Source organism: Lepisma saccharinum, chromosome 17 (genome assembly GCF_977018435.1).
Source record: "Lepisma saccharinum chromosome 17, izLepSacc3.1, whole genome shotgun sequence".
In the NCBI taxonomy this organism is placed as follows: Eukaryota; Metazoa; Arthropoda; class Insecta; order Zygentoma; family Lepismatidae; genus Lepisma; species Lepisma saccharinum.
The window spans coordinates 48,520,711-48,536,851 of record NC_139245.1 but is presented as its reverse complement, the minus strand read 5'-3'; the positions used below and the strand labels follow the sequence as shown (position 1 = coordinate 48,536,851).

The 16,141-nt window shown below is 34.8% G+C and overlaps 1 protein-coding gene across 1 annotated transcript in view; it reads left to right on the top strand.

Annotated features, from left to right (window-relative positions):
• Positions 1-16,141, top strand: part of Brd7-9 (Bromodomain containing 7/9) — an 87,829-nt gene that overhangs the window by 51,447 nt on the left and 20,241 nt on the right. Inside the window, exon 8 of the mRNA XM_083139433.1 lies at positions 15,823-16,094. Coding sequence (XP_082995559.1) covers positions 15,823-16,094 — 272 coding nt within the window. The remainder of the gene's footprint in view (positions 1-15,822; positions 16,095-16,141) is intronic.

The following is a 16,141-nucleotide window of genomic DNA, read 5'->3' as shown; positions in this document are numbered from 1 at the left end:
AGAGTGTGGATCACTTGCTGACTAGCAATATTGTAAGAAAAGTGGCTCTGGACCCACATGATGATAAGAGATGCATTTTATCATGTGGCATACATACTCTACCATGGGGTCATTGTTATTTGAAAAATGGCAATCAATGCCCAATTTTTCTTGTATGTACGCATTGCTTGCATTATAGAATTATTTTCCTGTAGTTTACGGTTATTACAAGCATAAGAAAACAGTTTTTCTTTGTGACGTTTCAGGAGAACACACGCTCCTTTCATCAGACATTTATTTTCATTTTGACTAAAGATACAGTTATAACAATGGTTAGTAATTTTTAAACAAAAAGAATCTGTTTTATAATGGATGTTGCCAATGTTACATTGTTGTAATATAGCAACTTAACTGTGAAAAAAACAGTCTGTTTTATTTTTATTTAAATTATGAATCCAAAATATCATCAGGCAATTCAAATTCATCATTGTTTTCACAAAGTCTCTTGATGTTTTCTGTTACATTAAATTTTAAAGATGGTGGCTTACTCCATTTGTGAAAAAGAAAACTCCATACTGGATCTATGTTACCATTTTCATTATTTAATTTATTCCAGTGTTCTTCTGCAATTAACGAAGCTTCCCAGACATTCAACTCTGTGTTTCCCGTTAATCTTTTTAAAACCCTTCTCTTTTTAATCAAATGCTTCTCTTCGATGATATGAGTTGACAAACCTGTTCTTGGGTTTAGATTTATAATGTCCAAATCGTGTTCGTGCCATCTTATTGCCATTTTCCTTGCTGTTTGTCCCACATAATCTTTTGAACATGAACAACTTATATTATATATTCCTGTGGTTTCCACATCTGGTAGAGAGTTTCTCATTTTGAATTCATTAAATGTACATTCCAAACTTCTTGGTGATTTAAAAACAATTTTGAAATTAAAACTTCTAAAAAATTTTGCAATTTTATGTGAGAATCCCTTGTGGAATGGAATGCACACAAATTTCTTTTCAACAGATTTTTCATCTTTGTCTGTATTTCTCTTTTCCTTTAGTTTTCTTGCAACTTGTTTTTTGATTTGGTTTATTCTGTTAGTGTGAAAACCATTTTCTTTTGCTATATTAAAGAGCCTTTCTTCTTCATTTTTGATATCCTCATCATTAGAACATAGTCTTTGTGCTCTCAGGAAAAAATTTAAAAATATGTTATCCATTGTTATACGCGAATGTTCTGATTTGGCATGGATATATTTTTCCCCCGCTATTTTTTTCCTATGGACTGATGTTTGAATTGTTGAGTCATTTGTCTTAATTTGCAGATCAAGGAAAGAAATTACATTGTTATTCATGGGTTCGTAAGTGAATTTTATGGGACGATGTGATTCATTTAATAATTTACATACGTCCATGATGGTGTTCTCATTTTTAGCGATAATTAGCACATCATCTACATATCTGATGTAGAGTTTGATATCCGCACCTATCGCATTAACAATTGGAGATTCTATGTAATGAAGGAAAATGCTGGAGATGATTCCGGATACTGGGTTTCCCATTGATAGACCATTACTTTGCTGATATATTTTGCCATCAAATAGAAAGTAATTGTAATTTGCACGTACAGTAAACCATCGAACCATTTCCCATGATTCTACTGGGTTAACCTTCATCTCAATAAGCCATCTGTGTAATGCATCTGTGGCACCTTCTATTGGGACACTAGGATATAAATTTTCAACATCAAAACTTGCAATACGATACTCATTATTCCAAACAATATTTTTTAGTTTCTGTTTCACTTCAAATGCATTTTTAACACTGAATGGTGTTTGTTGTTTAATTATAGCAAGTCTTTCAACTAAATATTTGGATAGTTTGTATGCAGGATGTGTGAAAGTTGCAATGATGGGTCGTATTGGAGTTCCCGGTTTGTGAGTTTTTGGTAGTCCAAAGGCAATCGGCAGGGTTGAATTCTTGACAATGAGTTTTTTCTTCATTTCTCTTGGTATCGTGATACTGCTTTCAATTACTTTCTTTACCTCATTTATTATTTTAGTTATAGGGTTTCGAGAGGTTTCTGTGAAATTGTTTACTTTGAAACATTCTTCCATTTTTTCTTTATAGTCCTTAATTCGGATAAGGACAGGTTTATTTTCCTTGTCCGATTTTATTAAGAAAATGTCGTTTTCTTTCAACCAGATCTTGAAACTATGAACTTTTTTCCCCAACCTTATATGCTCTTTCTCCCGTTCCGTGTATTTTGGACCTCTGTTATTTCTTCTGTTGTATTCAAAACTTAACCGTTCGTCAAGAGCATCATGTGTGAGACTTCGTAATTTTCTCTTTTCCTCCTCATCATCTAAGAAATTCAGTGCTTTCTCTATTGAAATCACAAAATCTTCCTTGTGTATATAAGCACTACCAACTGAAAATTTCATTCCGAATTGAAAAATTTCTATATACTCATCAGGTACCTCAATATCCGTAAGATTTATAAATAATCTGTTGTCAATGTTCTTAGTTTTTATTTTACCAGTGACTGCTTCCCTTCTTTCATTGTTGTTGTATATAACTTGTTCTTCTTGAATTAGCTGGTAGAATTTCCTATCAAGTCTCCTTTCTGAAAGCTTGATGTAGTGTTGTACAACTTGTTGTGTAGCTCTGTTTACTTTATCCCATATGAGTGGATGCAAGGAATTTGACAATGTTATGTGGAGATCATATGTCTTTCGAGAAAGGCTGTCCAATTCTGAGTACGAGTCCCTCATTAGTCGTCCTATCATTAACATTTGTAGCTTTCCTTTAAATTCACTGGTGTAGGTATTACGAGTTCGAACTTTCCACTTCAAAAAATTTGGCACTATATTGTTTAACTTGCATCTTCTCAAAAATCTGATTCTCTGAAGTGTTGTTTGAATCTTGATTTGATATTGCTGGAATGTACGTACCTCTCTCCCCGTAATAGATGAATAATAGTTTTTCTTGTATGTATGCATTGCTTGCATTATAGAATTATTTTCCTGTAGTTTACGGTTATTACAAGCATAAGAAAACAGTTTTTCTTTGTGACGTTTCAGGAGAACACACGCTCCTTTCATCAGACATTTATTTTCATTTTGACTAAAGATACAGTTATAACAATGGTTAGTAATTTTTAAACAAAAAGAATCTGTTATATAATGGATGTTGTCAATGTTACATTGTTGTAATATAGCAACTTAACTGTGAAAAAAAACAGTCTGTTTTATTTTTATTTAAATTATGAATCCAAAATATCATCAGGCAATTCAAATTCATCATTGTTTTCACAAAGTCTCTTGATGTTTTCTGTTACATTAAATTTTAAAGATGGTGGCTTACTCCATTTGTGAAAAAGAAAACTCCATACTGGATCTATGTTACCATTTTCATTATTTAATTTATTCCAGTGTTCTTCTGCAATTAACGAAGCTTCCCAGACATTCAACTCTGTGTTTCCCGTTAATCTTTTTAGCGGGGGAAAATATATCCATGCCAAATCAGAACATTCGCGTATAACAATGGATAACATATTTTTAAATTTTTTCCTGAGAGCACAAAGACTATGTTCTAATGATGAGGATATCAAAAATGAAGAAGAAAGGCTCTTTAATATAGCAAAAGAAAATGGTTTTCACACTAACAGAATAAACCAAATCAAAAAACAAGTTGCAAGAAAACTAAAGGAAAAGAGAAATACAGACAAAGATGAAAAATCTGTTGAAAAGAAATTTGTGTGCATTCCATTCCACAAGGGATTCTCACATAAAATTGCAAAAATTTTTAGAAGTTTTAATTTCAAAATTGTTTTTAAATCACCAAGAAGTTTGGAATGTACATTTAATGAATTCAAAATGAGAAACTCTCTACCAGATGTGGAAACCACAGGAATATATAATATAAGTTGTTCATGTTCAAAAGATTATGTGGGACAAACAGCAAGGAAAATGGCAATAAGATGGCACGAACACGATTTGGACATTATAAATCTAAACCCAAGAACAGGTTTGTCAACTCATATCATCGAAGAGAAGCATTTGATTAAAAAGAGAAGGGTTTTAAAAAGATTAACGGGAAACACAGAGTTGAATGTCTGGGAAGCTTCGTTCATTGCAGAAGAACACTGGAATAAATTAAATAATGAAAATGGTAACATAGATCCAGTATGGAGTTTTCTTTTTCACAAATGGAGTAAGCCACCATCTTTAAAATTTAATGTAACAGAAAACATCAAGAGACTTTGTGAAAACAATGATGAATTTGAATTGCCTGATGATATTTTGGATTCATAATTTAAATAAAAATAAAACAGACTGTTTTTTTCACAGTTAAGTTGCTATATTACAACAATGTAACATTGACAACATCCATTATATAACAGATTCTTTTTGTTTAAAAATTACTAACCATTGTTATAACTGTATCTTTAGTCAAAATGAAAATAAATGTCTGATGAAAGGAGCGTGTGTTCTCCTGAAACGTCACAAAGAAAAACTGTTCTCTTATGCTTGTAATAACCGTAAACTACAGGAAAATAACAATGCCCAATTACAGAGCATGATTTGAAATAAATAAACATGCCTATGAACTTATTTGGGTTCAAAAAACAGGCTATTATGGAGCTGCCAACACCATCACCCTCTTCTGATATAATATCTAAACTAAGTGCTTTGTTAATTATTCATCTGAACAGCATACTTACAGATGTTGATGATGAAACAGGCAAAACATTGTACATATTTAACAATAATTTAAATTATTACCAATTACCTGTAGGTGGGCAATTACAATTTATTACAACTCCTGAGGGTGATGTCAAAATTTCAGTAGGGAGAAATATTTATAGAATTAAGCACTCAAACATGATTTCTGGCACTGTTTATACTGTTTCTGCTGGTGACTGCTTATATATTGAGGTCCCTGGATCCTATGACAAGCTTACACCTTTTTTTATAGAATTAAGAATTAGATACTCTATAATAAATAACCAATAAATCAAAATGCCTAATGATATATTTGGCCATACAAGACATGAAGATCACAGTGATGAGATTCTGATGCTTGATGTCAGAGTCAAGAAATTAAGAAGTGATTTACAAGCTTTACAAACCACACTCAATGCCAGTCTTCAATTAGAAATTACAAATTTACAATCACAATACATGGACCCTCTTCTTAAAATTGATTCTGAACTCAAATTGCTGCTTCAAAAATATACTGATTTAGCCACATTGGATAATTTTCAAAGTTTAGAAGAAGCTGTAGCAGCTCTTCAAGCCAAATTTAAGACCCAGGCCACCAACTCTGAGCAATTGAAACAACAATTGGAAGAGCAGATAAATAATGTCCAGACACAGCTCCAAACAATTGTCAAAAGCATAAAATCACAAGAAGATTTTGATCTAGTGATTTCTACTCTAAAAGAACAGATTCAGTCACTCCAAATACCTAATCTGGGCCCTCTGAACAATGCCATAGCCGAGGTTAAAGAAAAAATTGAGACACTTGAAAATTTTGTGAACAACTTGCCATCTTCTGATGCTTTGAGTGCAATAACTCGGAGTGTAGCAAATATTAAGCTGCAACTTGAAACATATGAAGATTTTGGAAAAATTCAAAGTACCATAACCCATCTTGAAGGTACAATAGCAGCAGTGCAAAGTGATTTGGCAAATGTACAAGAAACTCTAGAATCCCGCTTGCCTGGGATTGTAGATACCCTTGTTAGTGTCCAGCAACAGATCACAAAACTTGAAAACCTCAACACTGAATCTGAGCTATCTCATTTTCATCACTTGATTGATGATATCCAAACAAAGCTTGAAATTTTACAACAATCAACACCCTCTCAGGCAGATATAGCCCTGCTCCAAAATGCTATGCAAAATGTGGCTGATGCTTCTGAATTAAACAATGTGAAATTGGCACTTGAATTTTTGCAAAATACTGTATCAAATCTGCCTACATCACAGGAACTTAAAAATATAAAGAGGGCAGTGAATCGCATATTGAAATCAGAAGATATCAAAAATATCCAGACAGAGATCAAACAACTTACTCAGACAGTGGCCACTCTTCCAACCAATCAACATATTAATGAACTGCATGCCCTGTTTGAGGATATCAGAAGACAGGTCCATGATCTTACTGCTCAAAATTCAAAATTGGCAGTTGTTGAATATTTACAGCAAATTGTTGCTAATATCAAGCAACAGCTAGGGACCATGGAATCCAATCAAGCAAATGCTCTGTCTGTGTTTGCCACCCAGCTACAAGAAATTGTGCAACAATACAAGAAACTTGTTGTGGACATAAAAATCAAGTCAGGCCATGATGATGTTGTTAGGACTATCAATGAGCACCTTGAATCTGTAACAAGTAGATTGCTTACAGCAGAAAAAGAAATAACAGGCATAATTGAAAATCCTAAACATACAGTAATTCTTGAATTGTACAGCATCCCCAACAAAGAATATGATTCACCATTTACACCAGGTGGCAAAATATATATGCTGTCCCCTGCACAATTTTATTACCAGTTTTTTGTTGGGGGCACACTGAGACCAATCAAGATCAAATATTGGCTTCAACCACAGGCACACCACTACCCTACCTTATCAATAACAAATGCTGATAACAAAGTGAAAATCACCAGTGTAGAATTAGAGGATTTTACAGATCCCAATACATTAGAAACAGCCTATGTTGAAGATGATGGCTCTTTGGAATTTAAAATACAAATAGGGGACAAATTATATTTAGAAAATCCTGTAGTATCAGCTGCTGAACACCCTATAGTTGCAATATTCTTGTTTACATATTATGTCTAGACAAATTATTGTTGATGAATTACACAGACAAGCCAGACATAATTTTAAGAGACTGCCAGTAGTCACAAAGGGCATAGATGATTTATGGCAGATCGACTTGATTGAGATGGCAAGTGGACAGCTGAAAAACTTAGACAAAATCAACAAGGGCTACAAGTATCTACTCACTGTAATAGACACATTTTCAAAATTTGCCTGGGCTGTGCCACTCAAATCCAAGACTGGAAAATGTGTTACAGAAGCCTTCAGGACAATCATCAATCAGAGTGGAAGATCACCGCGCTATTTGCAAACAGATAATGGCAAAGAATTTTATAATTCTGTGTTCCAACAATTTATTAAAAGCCAGGCAATACAACATTACTCGAGTTACAGTGATCTCAAGGCCTCAATTGTAGAGAGATTCAACAGAACCCTAAAAAATCATATGTATAAACAATTTACACTTCAAGGTAATTATAAATGGATTAATATTCTTCCAGAACTTCTACATAAATATAACAACTCGGTCCATTCCACAATCAACATGAAACCCTCTGCAGTAACTTCATCTGATGAGCAAAAATTGATCAGCACTGTTTATTATCCTAAATATCAGCCAACAACAAGAAAAGCCAAATACAGGGTGGGTGATCAAGTAAGAATCAGCAAATATAAGCACTTATTCAAAAGAGGTTTTACAAGAAACTGGAGCACTGAATTATTTACAGTGGTTCAAGTTAAACCCGGGACCCTTAACACATATATAATAAAAGATCACCGACGAGAAATTCTCAAAGGCCGATTCTATGAAGAAGAGCTCAGCAAAACTAAACAGCCTGACACATATCTCATAGAAAAAATCATCCGCAGAAAAGGCAACAAGTTATTTGTCAAATGGCTAGGACTTCCAGAACACAGCTGGATCGATGCAAACAAAATAATAATATGAACACCTGGGATGTTATAAAGAGGCTGCCAGAACCTGAACAGCAGAATAAGAGAAATGGCAAGTTGCTGCCTGATAATATTAGGTGTCTTATTGTTGGGCCATCTGCTTGTGGTAAAACTACACTAATGGTTGATAATTTTTTATTGGCACCCAACTGGTTAGACTGGAAAAACAGGCACTTGTATGTCTTTTCTAAGAGCTTGGAACAATTAAAATATCAACAGCTGATGAAGCTATATGATGGATTGGATATTGCCACTTTTGAACCAGATGTTAAGCCACTTCATGAATGTCTCGATAATTCTGTTGTTGTGTTTGATGACATTATACTGGATAATCAAAACAAGGTTAGAAATTTCTTTACACAGGGCCGGCACAAAAACATTGATTGCTTCTACCTGGCACAGACTTTTTCTAAAATTCCGAAGCAGCTGATCCGAGACAACAGCAATTTTATATGTGTGTTTCATCAAGACCATACCAACCTCAAACACATACATGATGAATATGTAGGTGGGGACTTGAGCTACAATGATTTTTCTAAGTTTTGCAGCAGGTGCTGGAACCAGGACAGTTATGGGTTTGTCACAATTGATATGACAAGAACACCCAATAGTGGCAAATATAGAAATAGAATCAACAATTTTCTAGACATTGAAACATAAATAAATAACCATGAAAAGGCCAATCATTGATGATCTTAAATTAAGAGATTATCTTGTAAAAAGATTTAAGGGATGGAAATCAGAGAACCGAGGAATTTATGAAAAACACAAACAAACAGAACAGCCTATAATTGATGCTATTAGTGAATTAGGTAAAAATATCAAAACTGTTACAGAGCAAAATCAAAATTTGATCACAGAGCTTGTACCTGTAGCTGCTAGGAACATATTAGATTATCCATTCACCCCACTTTCCAGTATTCATACACCTAGTCCTATTGCTCCTAGAAGAATTGAAGCTACTCAGGATCCTATTGAATTGGGTCTTCTTGCTCAAAAATATTTAAGCACATCTAAAGACAACAAAGATGAGGTTTTTGGCTTATATGCTGACACAGAGCGTGATGGTAGCATCATACATAGAATTGGCAATTTCAGAGTAACATTTATGGGAGATGATCTGATTGTATATTCAGAATCTCGTCTTGGAGAAAAAGGTGCTTTTGTTAAGTACCCCGGAACACCTGGATTGTGGGAACTGATGACTAGGAAAAGGCCTGGCAGCTATACAGATCAAGATTATGAATATTACAAAGAAATATTAATAAAATCAGATGCTCTATACCAGAACAATGATCCCACACAAAAAAGAGTCAAGTCTAGCAGTGGAGCAAAATACAACAATTTAATCAAGCCCATATGGTCACAGATCAAGACTGGCAGTGGAATCAAACAATACAACACCCTGCCTAAAGAATTTGTGTGGGTTGATGATGTCAGGAAACTTGTAGATAGGTTATTGGTAATAGCTGGGGAGGAAAATGCTGGCAACCACAATTTTTACAATGAAAAGGTTGGAATTATGGACATGATAAGCACAAAATTGTCTAATTTTATAGTTAAGGACACTAAGGGCATTGGATATCTTATAAAAATTATTAATACTCTACCCCCTAAATTTTGGAATATTTCTGAGGGTCGGGGCTGGTTAATGACATTATAAACAAGCTGCCATTTGAACTACACATTCCAGGCTATCAGTATTGTGGTCCAGGCACAAAATTGGACCATAGATTAAACAGAGGTGATCCTGGTGTTAATCCCCTAGATGCTGCTTGTAGAGACCATGACATAGCATACAACACACATTCTGATCTTGACAAGAGACATGTTGCAGACAAGAAATTAGAAGAGGCTGCATTTGGTAGATTTGTAAGCAAAGATGCTTCTTTAAGTGAAAAAATAGCCGCATTGGGGACCACCATAGCTATGAACACCAAACAAAAATTGGGGTGGGGGTTGTGAATATATATATAATAAACCTACAATGAAGGCCAAGGGTGTTATGTATCAAATACCTTATGCAGGTCTTAAATCTCTTAAAACTATTGACAGTCTTTTAACCAAAAAGCAGCGCAAGAAAAAAAGCTCTTGTATTGCCAAGGGCCATGGTATGAAATTGTTGCTTAGTACCCCCCAATTAAAAAAATTACAGCAATCAAGAAAAAAATCACATGTGGGGGGATTTATATTTACTATCCCTGCCATCTTAGCTGCTCTCGGGGCTGTTGGGAGCTTGGCCGGGGGATCAGCCGCCATAGCAAAAACAGTAATAGATGCCAAAAAAAATAAGGCAGAATTAGATGAGCAGAGGCGCCATAACCTGGCCATTGAGAAACAAGGCAAAGGTGTTAAGAGAGCCATGAATAAGTTTAAAAAAAACAAGAGCCGCTTACAAACCAAGATATTGAAGCTTTAATCAAGCCACTGGGCATCAAAAATTTTAGAGGTGTGTACATGTCTGATTCTTCGCCAGAACAACCACTCAACAAAGAGTGTGGCATTGTTAATTTGGATAAGTACAAAAATCAGGGCACTCACTGGATCTGTTATCTTAAATATTTAAAAAATGAGGCATTTGTGTTTGATTCATTTGGAGGTGTTCCACCTGAAAATTTAGTAAAATATCTAAAATCAGCTAATCTTTATTACAATAATGCCCGTGTTCAAAATTTCAAAGATGTTAATTGTGGACATTTGTGTTTATCTGTTCTTAGATATATGTCTCAAATAAATAAACCATCAATTGAAAATTTTCAAAAAGCCTTGTGGTATTTAAAACATCATGGGGGTATTCCATCTCACCAGCCAAAATTCAATATTGAAACTCAAATTACATGATGACATAGTGTATCCCAAAACAATCGCTCTCAGAGCATTTTATGGCATGTACTTGATCCCTAATATTACACACCACAACAACACAATTGCAGTAGGGGATCAAAAAATTGTCATCACTCCAGGGCAATATAATCTGTCCACTCTAAATGCTCAATTACCCAGAGGTGTAGTGTTAAGTCAAAATTCTGTCACTCACAGAGTAGAGATTGTATCTGCTACAGAAACAGTGGATCTGGGTACTATAGGAGAGCTGTTAGGCTTTGAGAACAACACAAAACTTGAACCAGCCATCAAACACACTGCTATTAATATACCTAAATTCTTAGCCATAGAGACTCTGAATATTCACTGTAATGTGGCCGAGGGTATGATCACCAAATCAAATGGCATAGGCACTCACAAACAAACTGGGATTATTGCAACATTCAAACCTAATTCTGAATTTATGGAGCCCATCATCTACAATCCATCCCCAACATTATATTTTCCTGTGTGTCATAATAGAATAGATTATATTGAATTGATGGTCACTAATGAAAAAGAAGAATTAGTTGATTTTGCTGGAGCCACAACAACTGCAATCATAGAGATTAATATTTAAATAAAAATACATACAAGAAAAAAATGGAAAATATTGAGAGTTATGAGCTACAATCATTCCCCCCAAACAGGAGGACATTTGCAAATTTAAATCAACCCAACACAGAGATTGAGGTTGATCTTGATGTAGGGGATGGATTTATACACCCTCACAGAGCAGATCTATACATCAAATTTGATGTTGTAAAACTCGATGGTACAGATTATCCGGCAAATTCAAATATAAGATTGGTAGATAATTTTGTGCCTCATCTGTTCTCTGAAATTGAGATCAGAAAACATGGTGTTGTTATAAACAGAGTGGATTATCCGGGTATTACCTCCACAGCTTTGGCCACACTAAAATTATCCAAGACCGAGGCTTCTTACTACAAAATAGGTGGATTTGAGGCTGGTGATAAGATATTATCTAAGAACCACACAGTGCTGTTCCCCATGCGCCTATTGCCAGGATTCTTCTCAGATTACAAAGATATTATGTGGAAGGGTGGTTTAAGAATCACATTTAGAAGAGCTGCAAATGATAACAATGCTTTGATGAGGTACAGCACATTAAACTCTACAGGGGAAGCTCTGCCTAATACCCTACCTGATGAGGGCAAGTGTATTATTCAGACTATGGAGCTAAGAATCCCGGTTGTTGAGTATGAAGCCAGTTATGCTCTTAAATACAAAGCTGATATCCTAAAAAATCCACAGATTCCTCTACAATTTTATACATATCAATGTGTACAGAAGCCCGCATCTGGTACCTATTATGAGTTTGATGCTACAAATTCATTCTCCAGCATACAATATGACATGCCGGATTTTGTGGTGGTGTTGTTTCAGACTGGAAGACACAATAATCAGGAAAAAAATTCAAGTAAATTTGATAACTGCAACATCAAGAACATATATCTTAAAAATGGCAGAAATGAGGTATTTCCTAGAGAAAATTATAATTTAGAGATGTCCAAGGATGATTTTCTTAAATTATATGAGGCATTTTCATCATACAAAAGGGTCACTACTGGCAATACTGACATGTATTACACACCAGATGAATTCAAAGCACAGAGACCCATGTTTGTCATCAACACTTCAAAAAGGAAACAAGTTGTGGTTAATGACAGGACAAATATTAAAATTATCTGTGAATTCCATGAGGCATTACCTGATGACACCATATGTAGTGTTATTCTCATAGGTGAAAAATCATATGTTTATGATGTAAGAAATGAGAGAGTCACAGAGCAATTCTAGAGGGCCGACTCAAACACAGAAGCCTCTTAATTACAAGGCAATAAAAGCCATGGGGCTATGCACCACACTCTACTGGGTCTCAGAACCCAGGAGTTATGAGTTCTATATCAGCTAAATACATTTCAAAGTGGGACTTAGAAATGTGGAATAAATATGGTGTAAGTCCCGCTCAGGCATATATTAACACAACAAGACAAAACTAGAATTGTGCTCAGGTTTGCATGACAATATCCAAGAAGCCAGTATTATTATTACTAAGAATTTCCTCTTTGAGTTAATAATATGATGGATGACATGTAATTTTCTCTGAAGGGGTACAGTGTAGATAAGAATTTTTCTTTGAGTAAATAATATGATGGATGACATGACATGTAATTTCCCCTGAAAAAACACAGTACAGGTTATATTTCTTGCATGCCAGCAGATATAATCTCCCAGGCGTACAGAAAGAGGCCATTATTCTCTTTACTAAGAATTTTCTTTTTGAGTAAATAATATGATGGATGATATGTTATTTCTCTCTGAAAAAGACACAGTGTAGATTATATCTGTTGGCATGCAAGAAATATAATCTCCCAGGCATGCAATAATTTATTGCTGGCCCAGACATAGGACTGATCAAAGATTAGAAAAAACATGGAAGCAATTAATTATGTTTGCTCGCTCCTCTCCCATTGTATTGATCGGGCAGTTTTGCCTGCATAAAAATATAACAGCAGTTAATGGCTGAGCTGGTGATCCCCAATATAAAATAATTTTGCTCTTTTATGCTGTTGTATAACACTTTTTACCAGGTTTCAGATCTGGGAGCTATCAGTTGTATATCAACTAGCAATAATTATTCTCAAAATCTCACGTGTGGACATATTATTTTGCCACATGTATTTCAATCTCACACATTTTATCAGGACTCAAACCCGAGCCTCTTGTTTACAAGGCAACAATATTAACACTTTGCCATCAGGGGAGGCTTCACATTTTACTAGGACTTGAACTCAGAGCTCTTGTTTACAAGGCAATAAAAACCATGGGGCTATGCACCACACTCTACTGGGTCTCAGAACCCAGAAGCTATGAGCTTTATATAAGTATTTTTGGTTTAGTAATCTAGAGGCTTCTAGGTTTGAGTCGGCCCCCTCTAGAATCAATCTGAGGGGGGGCTCATCTTTTCTACACTTAAATTCAAGATTCCTGGGATTTTGACAGAAAAACACACTATAAACAATAAGATGATATGGGAACTTGGCATAATTTTAAGTGTAGGCAAATCTGTCTGAGAGGGGTTCATCTTTTCTACACTTGAATTCAAAATTCTTAAAAATTCAGAGCATATTACACTTGAAGAATTAGGGTATAAGCCCCTCTTGGCATTGTTTTAAGTGTAGGCAAATCAGGTTGTTCAATCAAATAACCTCTTCTTTTCTACACTTGTAAGTGGTGCTTATCCTATAGCCAATTATACTACTGAAATAGTTGCCATTGAATTAAGAATGTTTTGGTAGTTGATTTGTTACAAAATAATTCACAATTAATTTATTATACAGTGAAACTCAAATTTTACATTCCTAGATTTTTCCTAGATTTTGCATTTTTCTGTATTTTTACTTTTTCATATTGATCCCATAAAAGCATAAAATTAGAAGTTCCACTGCATATTAATACGTACTCTCATAAACTATTATTTTTGTAAAAATAATGATGTTTTCTTTCACCTTCTTTACGTTGAGTTGTTGTTCTTCTTCTTCCTCTTTCCCCTTTTGCCTCATAGCGTCGGGGTTGCCTCTATCCACTCCTTCCATCTCTTCCCTTCCTTTGCCATCCTCTTCATTTCTCTTACTTCTTTTCTTTCTTTTGTCCTATTTCTTCTATTTCTTTTTCAAATGTCTTCCAGGGTCTACCTCTTGTTCTCCTTCCCTCTGTTCTAGCTTCCAGTAATTGGTTTGCTTTTCTATCTTCATCCATTCTTACCACATGTCCGAACCATTTTAATTGTCTTTGTGTCAGTTTCTCTTCTATTGGCAGTTGCTTCCTTGCTTTGTAATCAAGGGGTCCTGGGTTCGATACCCGGTGCAGGCACACAGTGGTTCGGATCCCACTTTAAACTGTAGGTCTAGTCCCGATTAGCATTTCTGTGTCTGTGCATATAGTGGACTTAAAACAACAATTCAATCAATCTTCTATTGGCTTTTGATTTAATTCTTCTCTGATTCTTTCATTCATTCTTTCATTCATTCTTGTTTTACCAACTATTCTGTGGAAGCATTTCATCTCTACTGTCATTATTTGTCTTACTTCTTTTCCTCTTACTGGCCAACTTTCACTTCCGTATAGTAAAATTGATTCCACTACTGACTTGTACATTTGTAGTTTAGTTTTTTTATCTGTTTCCCTTTTTATGAAAATGGTCTGGCTTAGTTGGTAGTATGCATTGTTAGATTTCCTTACTCTATTCATCACTTCCTCTTGTATTCTTCCTGTCTGGCTTATGATTGTTCCCAGATACTTGTATCTTTCTCCAGTTCTATTCCATCGCATATTATGTGTATTTTTTTTTACCTCTTCCGTTCTTCCTATTTGCATCACTTTGCTCTAATTTGCATTTACCATCATTTCTTTAGCCTTTAGCACTTTTATCCATTCTGTAACTGCTTCCTGTAGCTTTGTTCTCTGTATCTGCTATTAGTATTATGTCATCTGCATATACTAATGCTTGGCAATGTATCGGTTTCATATTCCAATTACCAACTTTTGTTCTTGCTGTTCTTCTTTTGCATATCTTTAGAACTTCATCCATACATACTATAAAGAGTAGCGGGGTCAAGCTATTTCCCTGTTTCACTCCATTCTGCATCTGAAATGTGTCTGACATCTTTTCATCCAATCTTACTATTCCTTCTACTCTTTTTATAAATTGATTTTATTACTCGAATGAGTTTCCTGGGATTTTTCTTTCTTCTAATATTGTCCATATATTTTCTCTGTGTACTGAGTCGAAAGCAGCCTTCAGATCAAAAATACTAAGTTCATATTTTTTCCTTTTTCTAAGTATTTATCACATATTGTTTGGCTGGAAAAATACTTAGATAAAGGAAAAAATGAACTTAGCATTTTTGGATTTAAATTCACGTCGAAATGGATGTTGAGTTTAAATCTATTTATTTAAAAAATGACAATGATTGGAACAAGTTGTATGCCTTGTAATAACATGTTTTTCTAATTGACAATAGTTTAATACATGTATACATGAAAAACAAAAGTTTTAGCTCTCTCCCAGTCAGCATAGATTTTTTTTTTTGAAAGATCTTGTGACATGCAAGTGTATGGTCTTGTTCAGTTTTTCAAATGTTGAATTCCGTTTTTTTCCCCCAGCATTCTGGACTTTGCAAAAGATTGTGACTACACATTGCATTTAGTGGATAACTTGCTAGATATAATGACCGGAAAAGAACACAGCAAAACAATGAGGATTCTGGAGGAAAGGAAGCGAATGAGGGAAGAAGAGGAGAAGATTAAGCAGCTGTTAGAAGGCCAGCCAGAGGAAAAGCAACAATCGTCATCGTCTTCCGACGTGAAGATTGATTTTGACTCTCTGAAGACTCTGACTGACATTGGCATTGATGTTAAATTCCTGGAGTCTGTAGGTAAGTGGTAGAAAGACCTTGCTAAGATTTTTTAAAATTATTACAGA